Raw genomic sequence first — 19,379 nt, forward strand, 5'->3', positions numbered from 1 at the left:
TCAACAAATAACTTATCTAATCTAATATAACTAGGAAAGAATACATTTTAATCTTCTTCGCCACACACTGCAAGGAAGCACGAAAGAAATCGCCTAAGAACAAGAGAAAAATTCTAGAAATGAAGGTATTAAGAAACTAAGTATCAGCGTATAAGATGCACTCTGTTTTTGAGACATATTTTTAAAGCATAAAAGTGCATCTTATACGCCAGCCAACAAAGTAATTCATCTCAAAAAATATTTTATAAGCAGCAAACTTACAATTCAGACTCATGGTTTAGCAGCTATTTCTATAAATAATGTAAATAGCAATTCTTACCACTCATGGCAACCCATCCAGATACAGTTGCTGGTATTGATATTCCAGGATTGTCGAAGTATGTTAATACAAACTCAATTCCAGGCTGAAATTCACAAAATAACATACATAAGCAGCTATGGAAAAACAAGACATTCCTAATAATACCATACTTCATAACAATAGAAAATCGCACATACATTATGTAAACAAGCACTGTATTTCTTAAATTCGCATTGTTTCAATTCCCATATCTGTCATGTCACGTCAACAAAAAATGTTACAAGTAACAATTCTTATCTATCACACTTGGGAAATACTGAGGGAGTATTGAACATTGTTGATTTATGAAGGTAAGCATGACGAACAAATTGATTGATTGATTGATTTAGTTTATTTTACTTCGCGTTTTGTGCCTCTTGGCTAATTTGCGAAGATGGGGATGAGTGATGAAATGATGAAATTGATGAATGGACATTCACAAACAACCAAGCCCGACCGGGATTCGAACCCAGGACCCTTGGCATCGCAGCGCGGTGTGCTAATCACTCGGCCACAGGGTCGGGTGCATGACGAACAAAGAATGAGCATCCATAAGAACAATTACTCAACACAACTACACAACAAATAAGAATGACTAAAAATTTTATAAATATGCAGCTTTTTCTGTCAGGGTCACATAAAATTATTGAGCAGCTGGGGAGTAAAACTTCATAACCAACAAAAGTATGAAACCTTGAAAAACGCCAAAGTTTGTCCATTACATTATGGCTTATGGGTTAGCCAGATGTTGAGGTGCATTTCTGGCCATCAGCGGCAACTGAAGGACCTTCATTGAGCATCAACTGCATCTAATGTTAACTCAATTTTGAACGGAATGTGAGTTATCATTTTACTCCCGAGCTGCTCAACTGATCATTTATATAGATGAATCAATAGCACTCTGACCCTATACAGATGCCATTTCTTCGAAACTTCCACAGATACTGACGGCGATGAGTGAATGTAAACTACAACTTACGAGTATTTCAGAATAAATATAAATTTTGAAATGAAAATATTTAATTGAACATCAAAGTTTTGCTTTAAAATATTATATGATTATTTAATCACAAAATCTATTTCTTCCCACAAAGCTCTTTCCAAAAATTATGAAAATGATGCATTTCCATGATATTGAGGTCCAGAGTTTCCTCCTCTCTAAAAAGGCATTGGTGGTTAATTCAAACCAATACTCTCCACAAAACCATCAAATATGAATACCACTGGTATCGGCTGAATCAGTATTAGCTCAGTCCTAATATTTGTTCACTACATTATCTGTTAGTATTAACCCTAGCTTACCCAAGGGAACAAGGGGGAGACTGCCAACCCCACCACCTCTATTTTTTTAAATTACATTGTTCCCTAAGTTGTTCACAATATTTCTGTATTAATTTCATTCATATAAACATGTAATGTAAATACGAGGCAAAATGCACAATTGAAACCTTTGAATGTGTGTAAAACAAAAAAAGCATTAATGAAAAATTATTGTTTTTGAGAGTTTTAGTGAATGGTAAAATATGTGTATGATAATCATGCAATAATTGGTTATTATTTCTTATTAATGATGATAATTTTTGTAATTATTATAATTAATAAATAACTACACATCTATAATAATCAACAATGGAAGCAGCGATTCAATAACAAAATGGTTTCTTGAATTTTATTGATAAAAAAAGTGTGGGGCTGTGAGCACCCACCATCCCCCTACAGATAAGTAAATTTCTCGAATGGCAAGGGTAGCCTAGGGTTAATGATCTACTAGTAGTCAGAGAAATTCCAATCTGAATTAGCTATTAGAATACTGGCTTGATAACCAGTAGTACAGCATTGGCCCAGATCCTGGTCCAACTACGAACCAAGCCTAATTTTTCACTCTTTCATTTTTCTGTCTGTTTAGGCTAATTATAACAATGAGGATGAATGATGATTATGTGAAATTGAAGAATGGACACTCGTAAAGGAATGTCCATACACAGATAGGGACTTGAACCTGGAAATATGATACTATTGTAAGCAGGGTGCGAAATCCTGGGGGGATCCCCCCTCCCACCAAAAATTTCCTGGGGTGAGAGTTTTTGCTATAACAAACAAAAGACAAGCAATTACTTTTAATTTCAAATATACTTTACTAACAATAATATCGAAAACACACAAATAAAGTGTAATTGTGAGTATTGAATGCAATCTCTCTCAAGAGATCATTAACAAATCTACATCAATATGCACAATAAAAGAAAAACAAGAATGCAAGAAAATAATAACTATGAAATCTAATTGATTTATATTAACTAAACAAAAACTTACACATAATAAAACTACTTGAACTATTTCATAATTTATTGACATCTTTAACCAATTAGTAAAGGAATTCGTTAGCTGCTTTGGAATATCTGATATGTATAAAAGTAACAAATTAATTTCTTTTATGTAATTAATAATAATATATTTTTAATTGAGTAATTAATTTTTACTTTTAATAACATTACAAATATGTATATCATATAATTTACACATATGTTTGTGGGGGAGGGGGTTTGTAGATGAAGAACTATCTCCCCCCACCAGTTTTCAATGATTTTTCACCCTGATTGTAAGTAGTGATATCTAACATATAAAACAGTGCACAAAGGCATTCTTACCTGATTGAATTCTGAAAATGGCTTCACAATCATGTAAGACCAGTAGTCTTTAACCCTGTGATTGCCTGGCTTTTCTGGAACACCAGGGTGTTCTATTCCTTCGTTGCATATGGCAATGACTTTTTTATTCTTATCAACAAGGTACCGACGGTTGAACACATAGTCTCTGTTTGCAAACATGTGCTGAAAAACAAAATGCAGTTTCATTGAACAGGGTTAGCCTAAAAGAAATAGACACTTTCAAAGTTTTACAGAAAGAAGAGTTATCATAATAGGGATGGAATGCTTACATGGTTTGAAGAGTACATCATGAAGTTTAAATTTACAAGTGTTCTACGTGTGACCCTTTTGTAACTCAACAGATATCAATGCAATAGATCCGTTCTCGTCTCCAAGGACTTTTCCCCTTGCACAGACAACAAGTTTCCTTCAACTTCTTGCTCCAGTAGTAGATTGACTGCCCTGTGGGTGGTTGATTACCATACAGTGTTCTACAATGATGCTGAACGATAGTAACAGAATTTGGTTTTGAAAATTCAATCATACAGAAAGCCTTCTCCACCTGGCTAGCGGCTGCTTGATTTACGTCAAGGGTGCTTACGTGATGCTGACATCACGAAGACAAACGAAAAGCGGAGGTCGTAAACTTGAAGACTTTCTCTATACAACAGTACTAAATGCTTTCTGATGTAACGAAAAAATTTCAATTTATAAAGCGTTTAAACTGTCTATTTCTTTAGGCTAACCCTGTATAATTGACAAAAGGAATATAAAAATATAAATACGTTAGATAGTATCGGGAATTCACAACTTATGTGAGTGAGTATGATTTATCCAAACGACGTTTCGGAGGTCAATACTTCCTCCTTCTTCAGGTCCACATGAATGTCTAAACACCAAACATGGTATCACGTAAAAAAGTGTTATATAGGAATATAGGTTGAAGGCAAGGATAAAAAACACTTATAAAAGTTCCCAGTTATTATGTTGACAACAGGATTACATTTAGGTCTAGGGGTGGCAAAATTACCCCATCGTAATGTGATCTGGATACTTTTTCCATTTATGTATTTTATTTTTGCTTCAACCTATCTTTATGATTAGTTGCAGTGGTGCTGAGTTTCATGTTTTGTGTAGAAATGGTTAAGGACTTAAATATCAGTGAATGTAACTATGAACTTGCTCTTGGAAAGATTGATTACAGTGTCCAAGACTTTACTTCTAAGTGTGTGTACCGAAAATCAGGTTTTGATGGGAAAAAATAGGGACATTTCTTAAAAACATTTTTAGAGTGCTGCAGGGACAGAATTTTGCTCGAGCACCAAATAGATTGTACGGACGACGCTAGATAGCATAGGGAATTGAAAGTGAATAATGCTCAATCAGGCAAAATGAACGGTGTACACTCGAAGTACAGTAGTACACATATAACCGTAATTTGTCTGCAGTAGTGGGCCCTCAAATATGGATCGTGAAGTGATGAACATAGTCATCATCTCCATGTAAAAATGTAGTTTAGTCAATCTGCCATTATGAATGAAAATTAAACAGATCATTGTGTGTTGTAACTACCAAGGCAGATATTTTATGCATGTGTGTGTACAATTATTGTCACATTAAAATGATATTCGATTGTATCGTAACAATCTGTAAAATCTTCAAAATGTAATGTACAACGAACTCTAAAATCCCAGACATTTAGCCATCACCTTTCTAAATTGCTAGAACCATCTAAGGAATGTCCTGTAAGACACTGCCGAGCTTCCTTGATCGCCATCGTTGCAAACAGATGTAAACAATGGCAATGAAGGAAGAGACTACAGGTGTCTCTGCATTTGTTTAGCAAAAGCAATCTGAATAAATATCTGGGGAGAGAGAGGTCAGTGGGCAGTTCTAAACTATCAGTCAAGGGGTGCAGAAGTATGAGCTAAAAGTCTAGGAGAAGGGAGTGAAGTCTGGGCAACCAGACTAGCACCATAAACAGACACCTCGTCTTAAGGAGTACGTGGTTCGACACCTCGAGGGAGCACTTCCACACAGTGAGAGAGGTATTTCCACTCACCATGCTGATCCAGTCTATGGGGATTTAATACTCAAGTGTTGTGTTGTGCCATTCATATGTGTGTAGTTATTACCTCTCACACCTTACCATCAGGCTCACCATGGTGAAGCGAGTTGCTCCATTATAGAGGACGAATAATCAGAGAGCTACATCACCCAGTTCGATCCCACATACCTAAGGTTAAGTTACGGTATACGTGCAAGGGTGGGAAACTCAAGTGAGTATGAGGGAGCAAGTTCTTCTGTTAACAATTTGGCTACAGATCACGTTATTGTAAAAAAAACATAGAGTTGAGTTTTAAGTTTACTTTATGCACTGACAGACAAGTTAGGACTGGTCCTAGTGTCTAAAGTGGAATCTGAACCCCTATGTACTTCCATCAGGTATCAAACCCAGGACACCTTGATTAAAAGGTGACGACGTTGCCACATTGTGATTGGGGAGGCACTGGAAACAATTGAAATTAGAATCACATATATGCATTTTCTTTCCCTTGTCTGTATTTTCGAGAATTCACAAGTGCATTTTAAGAGGGGTTCAGCTATAGTAAAAATGCTGCTGCTCCTTTCAAACCATACGAAAAGTCTTGGTTTCATAGAACATGCTCGGAGAGAATTTTATTTTTCTAATCTATCAATCAATCCTGACCGATGTTTCTCAGTGGCTTGTTTCAGTCTCTCCAGGTAAATGCTACTAGAGAACCTTCAACGAGGGTCAGGACACTCCCGTCTCCAATTAAGGTCTCCCTGATGGCACAGTGGCAGCGTCGTTCCCTTGTAATCAAGGGGTCCCAGGTTCGATACTCGGTGGAGGCACATAGTGGTTCGGATCCCACTTTAAACTGTATGTCCAGTACCGATTAGCCTTACTGTGCATAAACTGAACTTAAAACACCAAATCAACCAACCGTCTCCAACTAACAGTTCATCCAATGGTACACATTATTATTGCTACATTATAAATCAACAGGGGTCTACAATTTTGTAAAACAAAATTCCCCGTCTTTTCCAGGTTTTCGAGACCAAGAATCAAAATTGATTGATGACTTGATGTTTTAAGTACACTTTATGCACAGTAAGGCTAATCGGGACTGGACCTTTAGTTTAAAGTGAAATCCAAACCACTATGTGCCTCCATCTGGTATCGAACCCGGGACCCCTTGATTACAAGGTGACGATGCTACCACTACGCCATTGAGGCGGCCAAGAATCAAAATGTTCCACACCAAGTCATTAGGGCAATTCATGATTTAAACATGTGTAAAGAAGGTCATTACATCTTAAATGAACACCACACTTAGCATCCCAGTTAACCACATTTTTAGAATATTCACATCACATGTTACAAGTAATAATAAGAAGGGAAATTGAACATAAATCGACTGTCAGATAGGGACATCAGGGATGAACTTATGCATATTAGTTGTTACATTTTGACTAATGGCAAACAAAGAATTCCTTCTCATAAAAAATCATAACTACAGCATAAATATTACATAATTGTGTCCTACTCCGTGACTGTGCGATAGAAGGTGTTGTGCTTTGGGCTGCGGCTGCGGGACGGCATGGGTTCATGTTTGCCTGGGTTGTCTCTGGGTATTGGACCGGTGGCAACCCACCATCGTGAGAAAACTGGGGACCTACGAGTGAGTAGCATAACCTGGTCACAAAAATCTCCTATAACAGCTGGGGGTTTGATGTGCTGATCCCACGTCACCTCATTACTGGTTGAAGATCTCCACACCTCTAGGTAGGATTGTGGGAGGGAGACTGGCAGTCGGGAGATAGGCCAAGGCCCTTACGAGCTGTAGAGCCACAGGTTATTATATTGTTCCAACAAGAAAGTGGTAAATTCCAATAGCCACTTACTGAGGTAGATTTTTGCTTGAAAATAGTTCAAAACAGGTTTCTTTTTTCTGGAGTATTTAATATGCAATTTCTCCTGTAACTACTGGCAACACTCAGTAAACCAAAAGGAAGAACAATTTGTCTGCAATAAATTTAAAATGTCTTGTTTGTTATTCTTCCCTTGTTCATAAACCTATTTCTAGTGCACTACTACAAAAATGATGATTTTTCCAGAAAAGGTAAATCCCCCAACTTTTCCAGGATTTCCAGACTGGTTGACACCCTTCAATCACCCAACTAATTCATCAGTAATTCACATCCACCCAATCCCACCTCTATAATAATAATAATAATAATAAAATAGCCTTGGAGAGGCAACAATTTCACATTGGCCTAGGAGTGCAGCACTTTAAATCCTTCCTTGCACAACAAGATGCAATTGTGTGATAGTTGCCAGGAAGCATAGAAGCAAGTGTGAAGAGCAGGCAAAGTGGAGGGTGAATCCTCACAAACATGGTAACGGTATATTCTATGGTGACGGACGAAACCCACTTATAAGAAAGCATGGTACAGAAAATAAAAAAAATCAATATCCCAAGCATGCATCTCATTATCACCTTTTAACAACAACATGTCAATAATTTTAAAAAAAGAAAAGAAAAGCTGATGGTTTCCGAAGGATGAATACAGAGGTTGTTTCCGATCTATGGTGATGATTTCAAACTGCTCCTACCTTAAGAGAAACCATGTCACCACCATCGAGAGTGCTCTATTTGGTGGCCCTGCATCTTGGCAATTGCCAGACAGTGAAGTTTCCACTGTAGGAGACTGGCACAAAGTGTAGTCATGCCCAGCCTCAACCACTCCTCCTGACAGGCTTTCCATAGCCCTTCAATGGTACGGGGTCTTCTCTGAGACAAGGCTCGTTTCAGTAGGCCAAAGGTGCAAAAGTCCATCGGTGAAGCATCAGGTGACTTCACTGGAATGTCTGTGAAAGGAATTACACGAATTCCAGTTTCTTCTGCCATTTGTTGGAGGAAGAGGCGGGTTGAGCGAGATGTGTGACTTGATGCCTCGTCTTGATGCACCCACACACGATTCTGATCCCTCCCGTAGAGATGGAGAATGTCATGGTGATAAACTAGTGTCAGGACGTTAGCCTGATAATAATCGGAATTAACCTTCGTATTTTTGGCAACACAATGTATGGTCAGCTTGCCATTGTACGAGTATCCAGCAATGATCATGAAACCTGTGCCAAAACTTTCCTTACATTCAGTGAACCATCTTTGAAAGTCCCTCGAACCTGTCGATCGATAAAACATTGCATGTGGCTTGTGACGGTCATCAAGATAAACATATGCCTCGTCCAATGTAACAAGAAACTTCCATTTTTCACCTGACAGGTGCCGCTCATAAAGCTTTCGACAGTTGGAGCGACGTTCCTGGATGTGTTTTGGCAAGAGCTTATGAACATGCCCCTTGCATCGTTTTTCCAAACCCAAATCGTGGTCAATGATGGTGTGCACTCTTCAGTGATGTTTGTAGCTGGTATGCGATACTTCTCTATGTAGCTGGATTCTCCCTGGTGACCAGCACCCTGACATCCCGAATTGTAGCTGGTGTGCAGTTAGTGGCAGGCCAGGAGTTGGCCTGTTTCTGCCCCACAGGAATCATCCCATGCCTCATTATACCTGCCCCTTTCAACACCTCTGTAATGCCTTTCTGGACAGAGTGAATCCACGCTCCTTGTACAGTTTTATAATGGCACTGATTTTCGGCGGCATTCTTCCCGATACGCAATGACCACACCTGTCACGCATAGTTAACGATCTAACGTGCCCACACGACTGGCAGCTTCGTTCTCTTCACGCTTGGTGGTGCTGCAAAAGGTGTGCAGTTTCATCACCATAGATCGGAAACAACCTCTGTACAAATCAGAACATTTCAACAATAATACAGAGCACAGCAGAAGTGCAAATTTGGTGGAACCACTAAATGGCTTCATAGATCCATAGAAAAAACAAGGTTCTGAGTGAGGTACAATCTATGTAATGAAAAACAAGCAATAACATGAAAAAGCCTACACATACAGGCCACTGCATTTCCCAATAGATGATGTCACTGTTGGACGAAGGATCTGATTCCACTATCTGAAGTTCAACTGCAGTGTCATCCCATTCTCTTCGGAAATCTATGTCAATCTGAACCTGCAGAAAATCCTCAGCTGATACGTCTTCATATTTGCCATACACTATGGAAAGAAAGGATATAAATACATGTATGCAATGGCAATAAAAAAATGTAAGTATTCAATGAACATAAAGTTCAGGATGAGCCAAAAATCACAATAAGGTATTGATATAACATTGCCACTCTGAATGAAAATACAGTAATCAATGCAGAAACTGTATTGAACTGAACAAGATACATTAATAAGTGAAATAGAGTACATGTAAGATTAATGTCAGTGCTGCTCTCAATGGGCCTCTATTAGTGTTGGGCAATATATTGTCCAGACAATATCAACTAATGATATATCGTCATGATATTTTGGCGAAATATATCATGTCAGCAATATATCATCATGATATTTTGGCAATATATATTGTGTCGGTGATGTAGCATGTTGGCGATACATGCTATGGAAAAAATATCGTATTGTATCATCTGTGACGATATTTTCTTTATGATATATCACAATATCAAATTTCCGATATCGACCACCCCTATCCTCTATTGGTTTGAGTGATTGATTGATTTGGTGTTATAATCAGCACTGGACCTACAGTTTAAACTGGGATCCGAACCACTATGAGCCTCCACCGAGTATCAAACTCGGGACCCATTGATTATAAGGCGATGACGCCACCACTGTGCCATTGGGGATGCCCTCTATTGATAAACAGACAAATTATAACCCTGTAATGTATGTAAGGAGGATAAACTTTCCTCTCAACCAATTACAACTATTTAGGTCAATTTCACTTATAAAAAATACATTCTTGCATTATAAATAGTATCCGATTGTGACTTCTGGCTGGCCCATCGATAAAGCAGACTTGTAAAGACAGCATTTGATCATTAATAACAACATCACTGGAAATGTTTCATACTGGTTATTGTTACTTCAGCGCCAATTTCAACCTGGTGTTGACAATTTGAACTACTCTTTTTTTTCATCAATATTCGCTTCCCCATGGTGGACATAGCTTCTATCATGTTTCAGCAGAATTTGTTTCTTCGAAAGGGCTCCGGAGGGCTCTGAGTTAATTGTGGCCACCCAGTATATACATGCATCTTGCAGTGACAATATACACAAGTATCTTACATTTTTTAAACTTTCAATATAGCTAGACTACTTCTCTTCTCCATTCCCTTGTTATTAGACATCGGGTTCCCTAATAACTAGAGGCACATATTTTTGGTAAATAAAAAAACAAAATTTCGGTACAAGAACTGAGTCAATTTCGGGTTCAAAAGCGGTAAATAAAATAAAATTTTGCGGTTATAGCTGTGAAAAAGCAGTATATGAAATGACATTTTGGTTTTAAAAACGTGAATATAGCTAATCCCACATTTGATTTTAAAACTGCACTTACTACACAAAATAACACATCCCTTCCAATAGCACATTTATGTTGTTACCAGAATATGAAATTTATTCCTGTATAAAGGGTCCATTTATGCATCTCAAATATTTACAGCAGAGTCAATCAATTTTCCGTGAATTGCATAACTTACAGGATAATTCTGACTTCAGAAAGTGTCGGTACATAAACTCTAAATTTCCTGTGTAAGAGTCTATTCGCATTTTGCAGTTCATTTCGCACTATTTCGTGACAAAACAGGGTAGGAAAATGCACCTCACACCTTTCAAAAACGTGAAAAATTTACATTAGAATGTATTATTTCATATTTCGTGTTTTTGTCAAAAACGAAATATGCATGCCTGTACTAATAACTAATTCTTGTATGCTGTTTGATCCAGATTTCAAATAAGGTTTTCTTATCCTTACAAACAACTCCACGTACACTTCCCACTGTATACGTGGTTGACCCATCCCTCTCTCTTGCCCTTAACCCTGGCTTCTAGAACCTATTTGGGCTTAGGATATTCCTCTGTGGCTAAAGCATTGAAATGCATTCCCCTCAACTGTATTAATTAACGTTTTCTTTTGCTTCAGTTGATCTCTGATAGTGGATTTTCTGATATTGTCTTTTCTACTGCTCATCATAGAAACCTCATCTCAATACTCTGGAACCTATTTTTCTGTTATCGTAGCACAGTATAACCCTATATACCAAAGAGTAACATTAGATGCAAGTGAGAAAAAAATCCTCACAAAATGTACCCATGCCCACGATGATAATCAAATCTAGAAGCTTTTGATTCTCTCTGCACTTGTGCATCTAGTTGGTTACACGGTACAATGCCAACTCAATAAGTCTCTATAAAAGTACTGCATTATTAAAATTGCTGATAATATGTACAATAATGAGTGAACATCATGGGCGTCAGCACGGGGGGGGGTCTCAAAACGTTCGGTTGACCCCACCCGGAAAATTTCCATCTACATTTTTTCAATTTATGGCAATTTATAAACAAAGCACTTTATTTTACCCCATTTTGCATCATTGTTTAAAAATGGTCTTGAGATATCGAATTTGGTATGAAACTTCCATAATTTGCATCACTGAAACTCTATTAATTTGTAACTTTCACACATTCCGAAGCTTCTTATACTACTGCATTTTTTTGCTGCTGCTGCTACTGCTGTTAGAAGTAACTATTATGTAATCTTGGTTGTAACAAGTACTATATTATTCATTTAATAAACTTATTGGATGCTAAAATAAACTAAACTAAAACTGCTACTACTACTATACTACTAGTAGTAGTAATAATAATAATAATAATAAGATAATTTACAATACCGATAATGCAATAATTTTAAAAATGAACCCCTCCCTGACAAACTTCTGCATATGCCACTGGTCTCAATCACAATATTCTTTAGTAGAGGGGGTGTTCTCGACATCTTCGATTCGACCCCCCTAGGAAAATGTCTGGCGATGCCCATGGTGAACATGATATCTACTATTAAAGTTTCGCCCCACATATGAAAAAAGTATGATTATGCCTCAGAAACTCATAATTAAATAATGCCTACCTAAGGTAAAACAAGCACACACTTTAAACGCTGTAAAATTAAATCAACCAAATAGAGTCCACAGGGACACAAAGCACATCAAGTAAATTTTGAAATAAATATGCCCTTACATATTCTGTATTAAAGATCCCCTGGAATGCAAAACAATAACATACACACAATGCACATTATGACTAATTATTTTCCTGTAGTTTACGGTTATTACAAGCATAAGAAAACAGTTTTTTCTTTGTGACGTTTCAGGAGAACACACGCTCCTTTCATCAGACATTTATTTTCATTTTGACTAAAGATAAAGTTATAACAATAATTCTATCATGCAAGCAATGCGTACATACAAGAAAAACTAGCACATTATGACATTTTTGCTTACCTTTATAAGCATACAATCCCTTTAAGCTTTCATGTTCTTGCCGCCAGATTAAGATATCTTGTCTTTCGATGAAAGGAAGCCATTCATTACCTGCAAACCAAGGTATAACAAAATTAGCACCTTACACACACAATATTTTTTAAAAAAAATTTTAAACAAAAATTAACAGAATTCCTTTTTCTACTAGAACAAGTAAAAAAAAAACTATCCCTCGCATACTGTATCATGGCCATGAAGTGGGCATTTCCACACATTCTCGATCATTGTGGACATGATGTGATCAGCACCATGCTCCAACTTTATTTTTCCCATGCCCCAGACACCCAATGATAAGAAACTGGGCGAGCACCAGAGGCACTTTATGCAAGGACATGATTCACAAATCATCACTCATCCTCATTGTCACAATTAGCAGAACTGTGACATAAAATAAATAACACAAATACAAAAATACAACTATGTCAAGTATATATTTGTTAAATTATATAGCACACAGTCTTCCATATTTACATAGAACTGATGACATGTAGTTTGGTTTTAATTGTGAACTGTGGCTTCAATCAAATTTCAAAAATATGCAATTTAGTTTCAAATAATAATAATAATAAACATACCAGAGCATTCCTCAGATGATGATCCATTGTTGGACGAATTATTCTGTCCACACTTGCAGTATTCCTTATTTGGTAATGGCTTATCAATGACCAATCGACATCCACAAGCATGACACATTAAGGTTTTGTCTGTCAATGTATATACAGAATCAATTTCATTCATGTGCCTGAAAAAGAAATAATTCTTTGAAAATATATTATAACGTCATAAAGAAGTTTATTTTCTCTGTTGTATTAATTAAATGTTTGTCTTTGTCACTTCCATGCATAACAGCCAAAATATCCATTATTATTATTATTATTATTATTTATTATCTCAATAGGGTTACAATTAAGCCATACAACATTTCATTTAGAACAATATTAATACAAATAATAACTTGATGCTCTTCATTCACTTATATCTAGATGCAATAGTCTCAGAATCTATTCTTTACAATGTGCTTTGTTTATGTAATACATTCCATAATTGCAAAGATTACTAGAAATGTCTGAATTTTCAATTTTTCTCTCAACATTAAGGTACTTTGCTTATATAAAGGTAGACACACAACACACATGGACGTCCGCAGGTTTTTTTTCAAGGAGGGGCAAGCAAGGTAATTTTTTTTACCAGGGGAGGGCAAAGGAGGCATGTGTATCTCTATAATAGTGATGCCCCCTCGAAAACACTGCTTCAGTCTGAAATTATCATGTTCTTTCAACGCCCTTACAATAATTAACATAAATTACTGTTGTAGACACAAGACCATACAAAACGTATATCTTCAAGAAACACAGTAAAGTCTTTAATGGAGAACGACCCAGTCATTAAAATTAAAATTTGGAGGCTGAACGGGTGACTGCCCCCTCTCAAGAGCTTTGATTTCTCACCACCATTGGCAAGAAAGGATTTCCTCTCATCACTGTGAACCCTGAATGAAAGGCCATCTTCCCAGGTTGTTGCCAAGTACATTACAGCTTCCCTCGGCCTGGTATCATTATCGCCAGGGGGGCTCAGTACCAGGATGCAGCCCGGTGGTGGAGAAACACTGGTCTAGATGTATGTGGGTAAATTTTGTATTTATTGGGAATAGGGATGGACGATATCAGAATTTGATATCACGATATATCGTCAAGAAAATGTCACAGATAATACGATATTTTTTCCATATCATGATATTTGCGATATATCATCTCCATGATATAGATCACCAAATATCATGATGATATATTGCTGACACGAGATATATTGCCAAAATTTTGTGATGACATATTGCCAACACAATATAAGCTGGCTATATATATATATATATAGTTATATATATATATATATATATATAAAAAGACACAGAAATAGGGTTAGAAATGGTGCCAGAAGGGCGGATAAATACAAATGGAAGAGACAGTAAACACCACACGAATAGAAATAATTCAATATTTCGCGATCTGAGTCGCATTTTCAAGACTGTAGATAAAAGATCGACGACACTGTGTTGCCAGAGCGACGGTCAGTGTTGCCAGAAACAGTTGAAAGGAAACACGAAATACTTTAGCCAGTGTTTACTGTAAGGTGGGTGGGTAGTTTCGGGGAGGAGAGGAAAGAGTTACTGGTTGGCTAGGTTGAGTCCGGGGGGATAGTGGCGTGCATGCCTGCTATATAGGCCCTTTCCCATCGCCTGCGGAAAGATGTGTCAGAGCGGGGGGGTAAAAGGTGGATGATGGCAACACGGAAGCAGTTATTGAAGGTGGTGTTATGGCTGTTGGTGTGGATGGCAACTGTGAAATCGGAGTTTTGGGTGGAGGAACGGTGATTATTTATCCTTAGATTCAAGGGGGTGGAGGTTTCGCCTAGGTAGAAGTTGCCGCAGATTTGACAGATGAGGGTGTAAATTAGGTTGGATGAGTGGCAGGTGCCCTTAGGGTGAAGGGTGAACTCACCTGCCGCTGTAGGGATCAGGAGGGTGGGGGAGGTGATGAGTATATATATATATATATATAGTCAAATATTGTGATGATATATTTCGCCAATATATCGTCTAGTTGATATTGCCTGGATGATATATCACCCAACACTAATTGGGAATCATCTTGACCACAACTGTGAGGTCTGCCGACAAGGAAACTCTCAGATAGGAATCCAACCTGGTATTTATGTAACATGTTTGTATGCATTTTGTTGGTAGGCTAATTTACTGATTAAATGGAGATTCATCAACAACCTAGAGGAACTATTATTTTATTTAAAGAATTGATTTAACACAGGAAATAACTATGAATAGTAGCTTGCTTGGAAACAGGTTTACAGGTTACACACAGATGAATGGACTATGACACAAAAATTAAACACTGCTGCAGAGGATGGGTCATGATGAAAAATTATGTGGAGAAATAGTGCATAATATTTAACTAAGTTACAAGCATCTGGTTCTGAACCAAAGAGCAAGTGATGAGAAATGATGTGCAACCTCTGCATTTACAGATTCCTATCATTACTGGCTTCAACATAGTGATATCTCTCATTTGCGAATAAAATTGTACAGAAGATACTGTAAATGTTACTAAGAATCATGACGGTATACCGTGCAATGACAAAATAAATTTCCAATATGCAAATCACCTACTAAAAAGCAGGGTAACAGTATCCTATCCGCCGAACGGATTTCTTCATTTTTACAGAAGAAACTACTTACCGAAATGAGTTTCTGTAGCATTTTGAAGGTTCGTGGAGGTGTTTTCTTTCATCGTTGAATCTGTTTGACTGGGAATTCATGTATTTTTGAAGAGAAATATCTCTCAGATGCCCAATTGCCATTGCTTCCTCTAAATGAACCCAACGCACACATTTCATGACGTAATCTCCTGTCATTGTTTCCAACCATGCCGTTGTTTTACAAGAAAATGACATCCCCTTTTTTTAACTATCTATGCCTAACCGAACCAAACCTAACCTTACCGTGAATGGTTTGGGGGCTATGCAGGAATGATGTTTGGGGCTATTCGTGAATGGTGTGGGGTATTTTCCAGTTATAACCCCAAATTTTAACTACGTTTGCCTAACCTAACCTTACCGTGAATGGTGTGTGGGGCATTTTTCGGTTAGTAATGTTGGAAACACTGCATATCCACTACACAAGTCAAGCTGCGGAGCCATATTGTGTATTAGTGAAGCGGAAAAAAGGAAGAACAATAATAACTGTTAATGTCATAAATCGAAGTTATTTTCAAGAAAGAAGCAAAATTACACCTAAAAGAATGTTTCACAATGCACAATAGGTAAGTACGAATGTAAAAAGGGTAAGACTACAGAATATAGGCTGCTTAGGAGGAACGTGGTTCATAATTTTTTGGTAATGTCTTGTAGTTAGTAATCGGGAAAAGTAAGTTTGAAGGTGCGGAAAAATATTTTTCTTTAAAAAAGAACGAGAAATACGTATCCAGGTTGGGCACTCTTGGAAGGAAAAAGTGACATGGTGGCGCACATTCCTGCACAAATCTAGTGAATGCAAAAAATGCCTATGTTGTTAGGTAGCCAGGTTTAGTTCTCTTAGCCTGAATAATAATTTGTCATTGTATTTATGCTAATGAAACCTAACCTAACAGGTCTAACATAACCTTGTAGGCATTCCTCGTCGAAATAATGAAAAACACTGTGCGTAAACAATATGGACGCGAACGAATAGAGAAATGCATTGTTTTAGTAGCAGGAAAAACATTTTTCAATGCTATTGGAACCCAACCTAACAGGCCTAGCCTAACCTTGTAAGCATTCCTCGTCTGAAATAATGAAAGAAACTGTGCGTGTGTGGGTGGAATCCGGAGCGACAAATCAACTCAAATTCCGCGATACGAAGGGTCTCACTTATCGCACAACACTTGAGAGAAACCTTGTGTTCTGACGTCACGGGAAAAAGCGACCGAAGTTCCTTTTGGTTTATTGCGATTTAATCATGCTATGAATGCAAATTTAACATGATTCCATTTCGATTTACTTCTGTTAATACATACTGCAGAGTTTTAGCGATTACTTAAGATTTTCTTCAGTATATGCTTTCGTAGTTATGTTAGGCAGGCTAGGTTTGGTTCTCTTAGCATTTAAATGAATTCCTTAAATGCATTGTACTAAGGTTCTGATTTACATCTACATTAATTCCCACTGGTCTACGATACTTAAGTCGCTTGTCAACGGAAAAAACATTGTCCATGAGAAGCGTGCATGCTTGCGAAAGGTAATTTTTAAGTTGTTTTTTCAACGTAAATAATGTTTTTTATTTTAAAATCCAAACAGTGGTCATTACTTTAAGTAATGTTTAAATTTTGTATGACAATGATTGGCAAAATTCTACCAGAATGAGTCTTCCTGTTAGGAGAAGGTAACACTTTACTATACCGGAGATGGATTTCTTCAAATTTACAGGAGAAAGTACTTACGCAAATCATTATCTGTAGTGTCATTGATGTTCGGGAATGTAGTTTTGATCCATTTTAATGCGAATGCATGTGGTTTTCTACGAAAATCTATTTCCGATGCGCTATTGCTGCTGCCACCATGATGTTGTCCGTATATGCTAAATTGAATGAAAGGAGTGCTAATGGAACCTAACCTAACAGGCCTAACCTAACCTAGTAGGCATACCTCGTCCCCGTGATGGTTCATGAGGCTATCGTGAATTTTGGGCTAACGTCAATGGTTTTTGGGGCTACCCGTGGATGGTTTGTGGGAAATAAGGAACAACAGTAAGTACTCGTTAATGTAATAAATAGACATTATTTTCGTTATAAATTCATTATTTCACCTAAAGAAATGTTCTGCAATGCAATGTAAAAAATTGCGAAATAAATCATTGATAGGTGTCTCCGGTATAGTAAAGTAGTACCTAGGAGAATTTTTAAAAAAAATCATCAATCGGAACCGTTACTGAAAAAGCATTTTTATTGTAGGCTAGCTTGGTTTAGTTCTCTTAGCCCAAATAATAATTTTTCATTGTATTTATCCTAACAGGCCTCCCCAACCTAACCTCGAAGGCATTTCTCGTCTGACGTCGAAACACAAGGTAGCAAAACTCTTGTGCGGAGAGGAAGACCCCGAAACAAATGACAGCAACTGTGCGTAAACAATATGGACACGAACGAATGGAGAAATGCATTGCTTTTAGCAGCAAGAAAAACATTTTTTATGCGCAATAATATAATAGTAATCGGAAAAGTAACACCAGAAAATGGAAATAGAAGGTACGTACTTTCAGGGGATATAAATTTTGTTAGTCTATTTAGAGGAAAAAAGGAGTTCATGTTTTGCAGTGAGGCCGTAAAAAGTGACGAAATAAACGAGTGAGACGTGTTCGGCAGATAGGATATAAGTAATAAAAGCAGTTAATCAAACGCACCTTAGCAATTTTTCATCTGGTATTTTCCCATTTTCCCAATTATAGGCCGATAATCCACATGCACTCAACAGAAATTCCTTGCCCCTCTTCGATAACTGTTGCCTCATTCTTTTCACTATTTCCTTTAATGCAGTTTCATCCCAAAGTTTAGTATACAAACTAAACATCTGCTGCCCTCTTCTAATTTTCTGTGCAACTACACACTCACATTGCTGCGTACACAGTCTTACGATGTTAACAGAATGGTCTTTCAATATTGCCGGTATCTTGAAAAATCCTCTCTTAAAATATTCAAAAACAGAATAACAAAAATTGTTGACAGAAGCATTCCCCAAAACTTTGTTCCTTTCTACACTTGTACGGCCACTAGATAAATTTCTTCTTGCCACAGTATGAGATTGAAATGAACGTAGACCATGTTTAGTAATTAAACGATTGTAGTTCCTAAGGGTCTTTGCAGGTGTGAAGAAGTAATAATCACTTTTCCATCGGGGTTTCACTTGCCACTGGCACTGAAGTAGCGTCCTCCCAAAATTATTTTGATACATGGTCGGTTACGTCGAAATAACCATGTATATAATCATTATAACCACACCAAGATTACATTGTTCACTGTAATTCCCATTTAAGAAAATTAAATATTAAATTAACGTTGTAAACAATAAATCTCAGTCGATCTTTTCCGACAGATAACTAGTTTTAAAACACTCAATTCAATACACACAAGTGCAGCGCACACATTCACGATCACAAGCAGAAGGGTAAATGAAACACTGTGATAGTGATCAGTTATTTTATTCCTGCATCCGGAATCTGAAAGAAGAAGAAAGTTGAGATAAAAATGTCCGGATTTTCCTGGCCACTTCGCAGTTCTCATGACCAAACCAACATCTTAAAATCTAGAGAATATTTTTCGTCTTGTGATATGTTAACGATTTCCAGACAATATGAAAAC

At 37.2% G+C, this 19,379-nt stretch overlaps 1 protein-coding gene across 2 annotated transcripts in view; it reads right to left on the bottom strand.

Moving 5' to 3' along the window:
• LOC146004413 (stAR-related lipid transfer protein 7, mitochondrial) overlaps positions 1-19,171 on the bottom strand; it is a 28,968-nt gene extending 9,797 nt beyond the window's left edge. Inside the window, exons 1-6 of one of the 2 annotated variants that reach the window (XM_083143258.1) lie at positions 18,425-19,171; positions 13,059-13,225; positions 12,445-12,534; positions 8,991-9,151; positions 2,989-3,171; positions 320-404 (exon numbers count right to left, since the gene is read on the bottom strand). In XM_083143258.1, coding sequence (XP_082999384.1) covers positions 320-404; positions 2,989-3,171; positions 8,991-9,151; positions 12,445-12,534; positions 13,059-13,225; positions 18,425-18,972 — 1,234 coding nt within the window. In that variant the 5' untranslated portion in view covers positions 18,973-19,171. Of the gene's footprint in view, positions 1-319; positions 405-2,988; positions 3,172-8,984; positions 9,152-12,444; positions 12,535-13,058; positions 13,226-18,424 lie in introns of both variants that reach the window. The other variant, XM_083143257.1, reaches the window with a different exon arrangement.
• Positions 19,172-19,379: the final 208 nt, after the last annotated feature.

This window comes from Lepisma saccharinum, chromosome 21 (genome assembly GCF_977018435.1).
Source record: "Lepisma saccharinum chromosome 21, izLepSacc3.1, whole genome shotgun sequence".
In the NCBI taxonomy this organism is placed as follows: Eukaryota; Metazoa; Arthropoda; class Insecta; order Zygentoma; family Lepismatidae; genus Lepisma; species Lepisma saccharinum.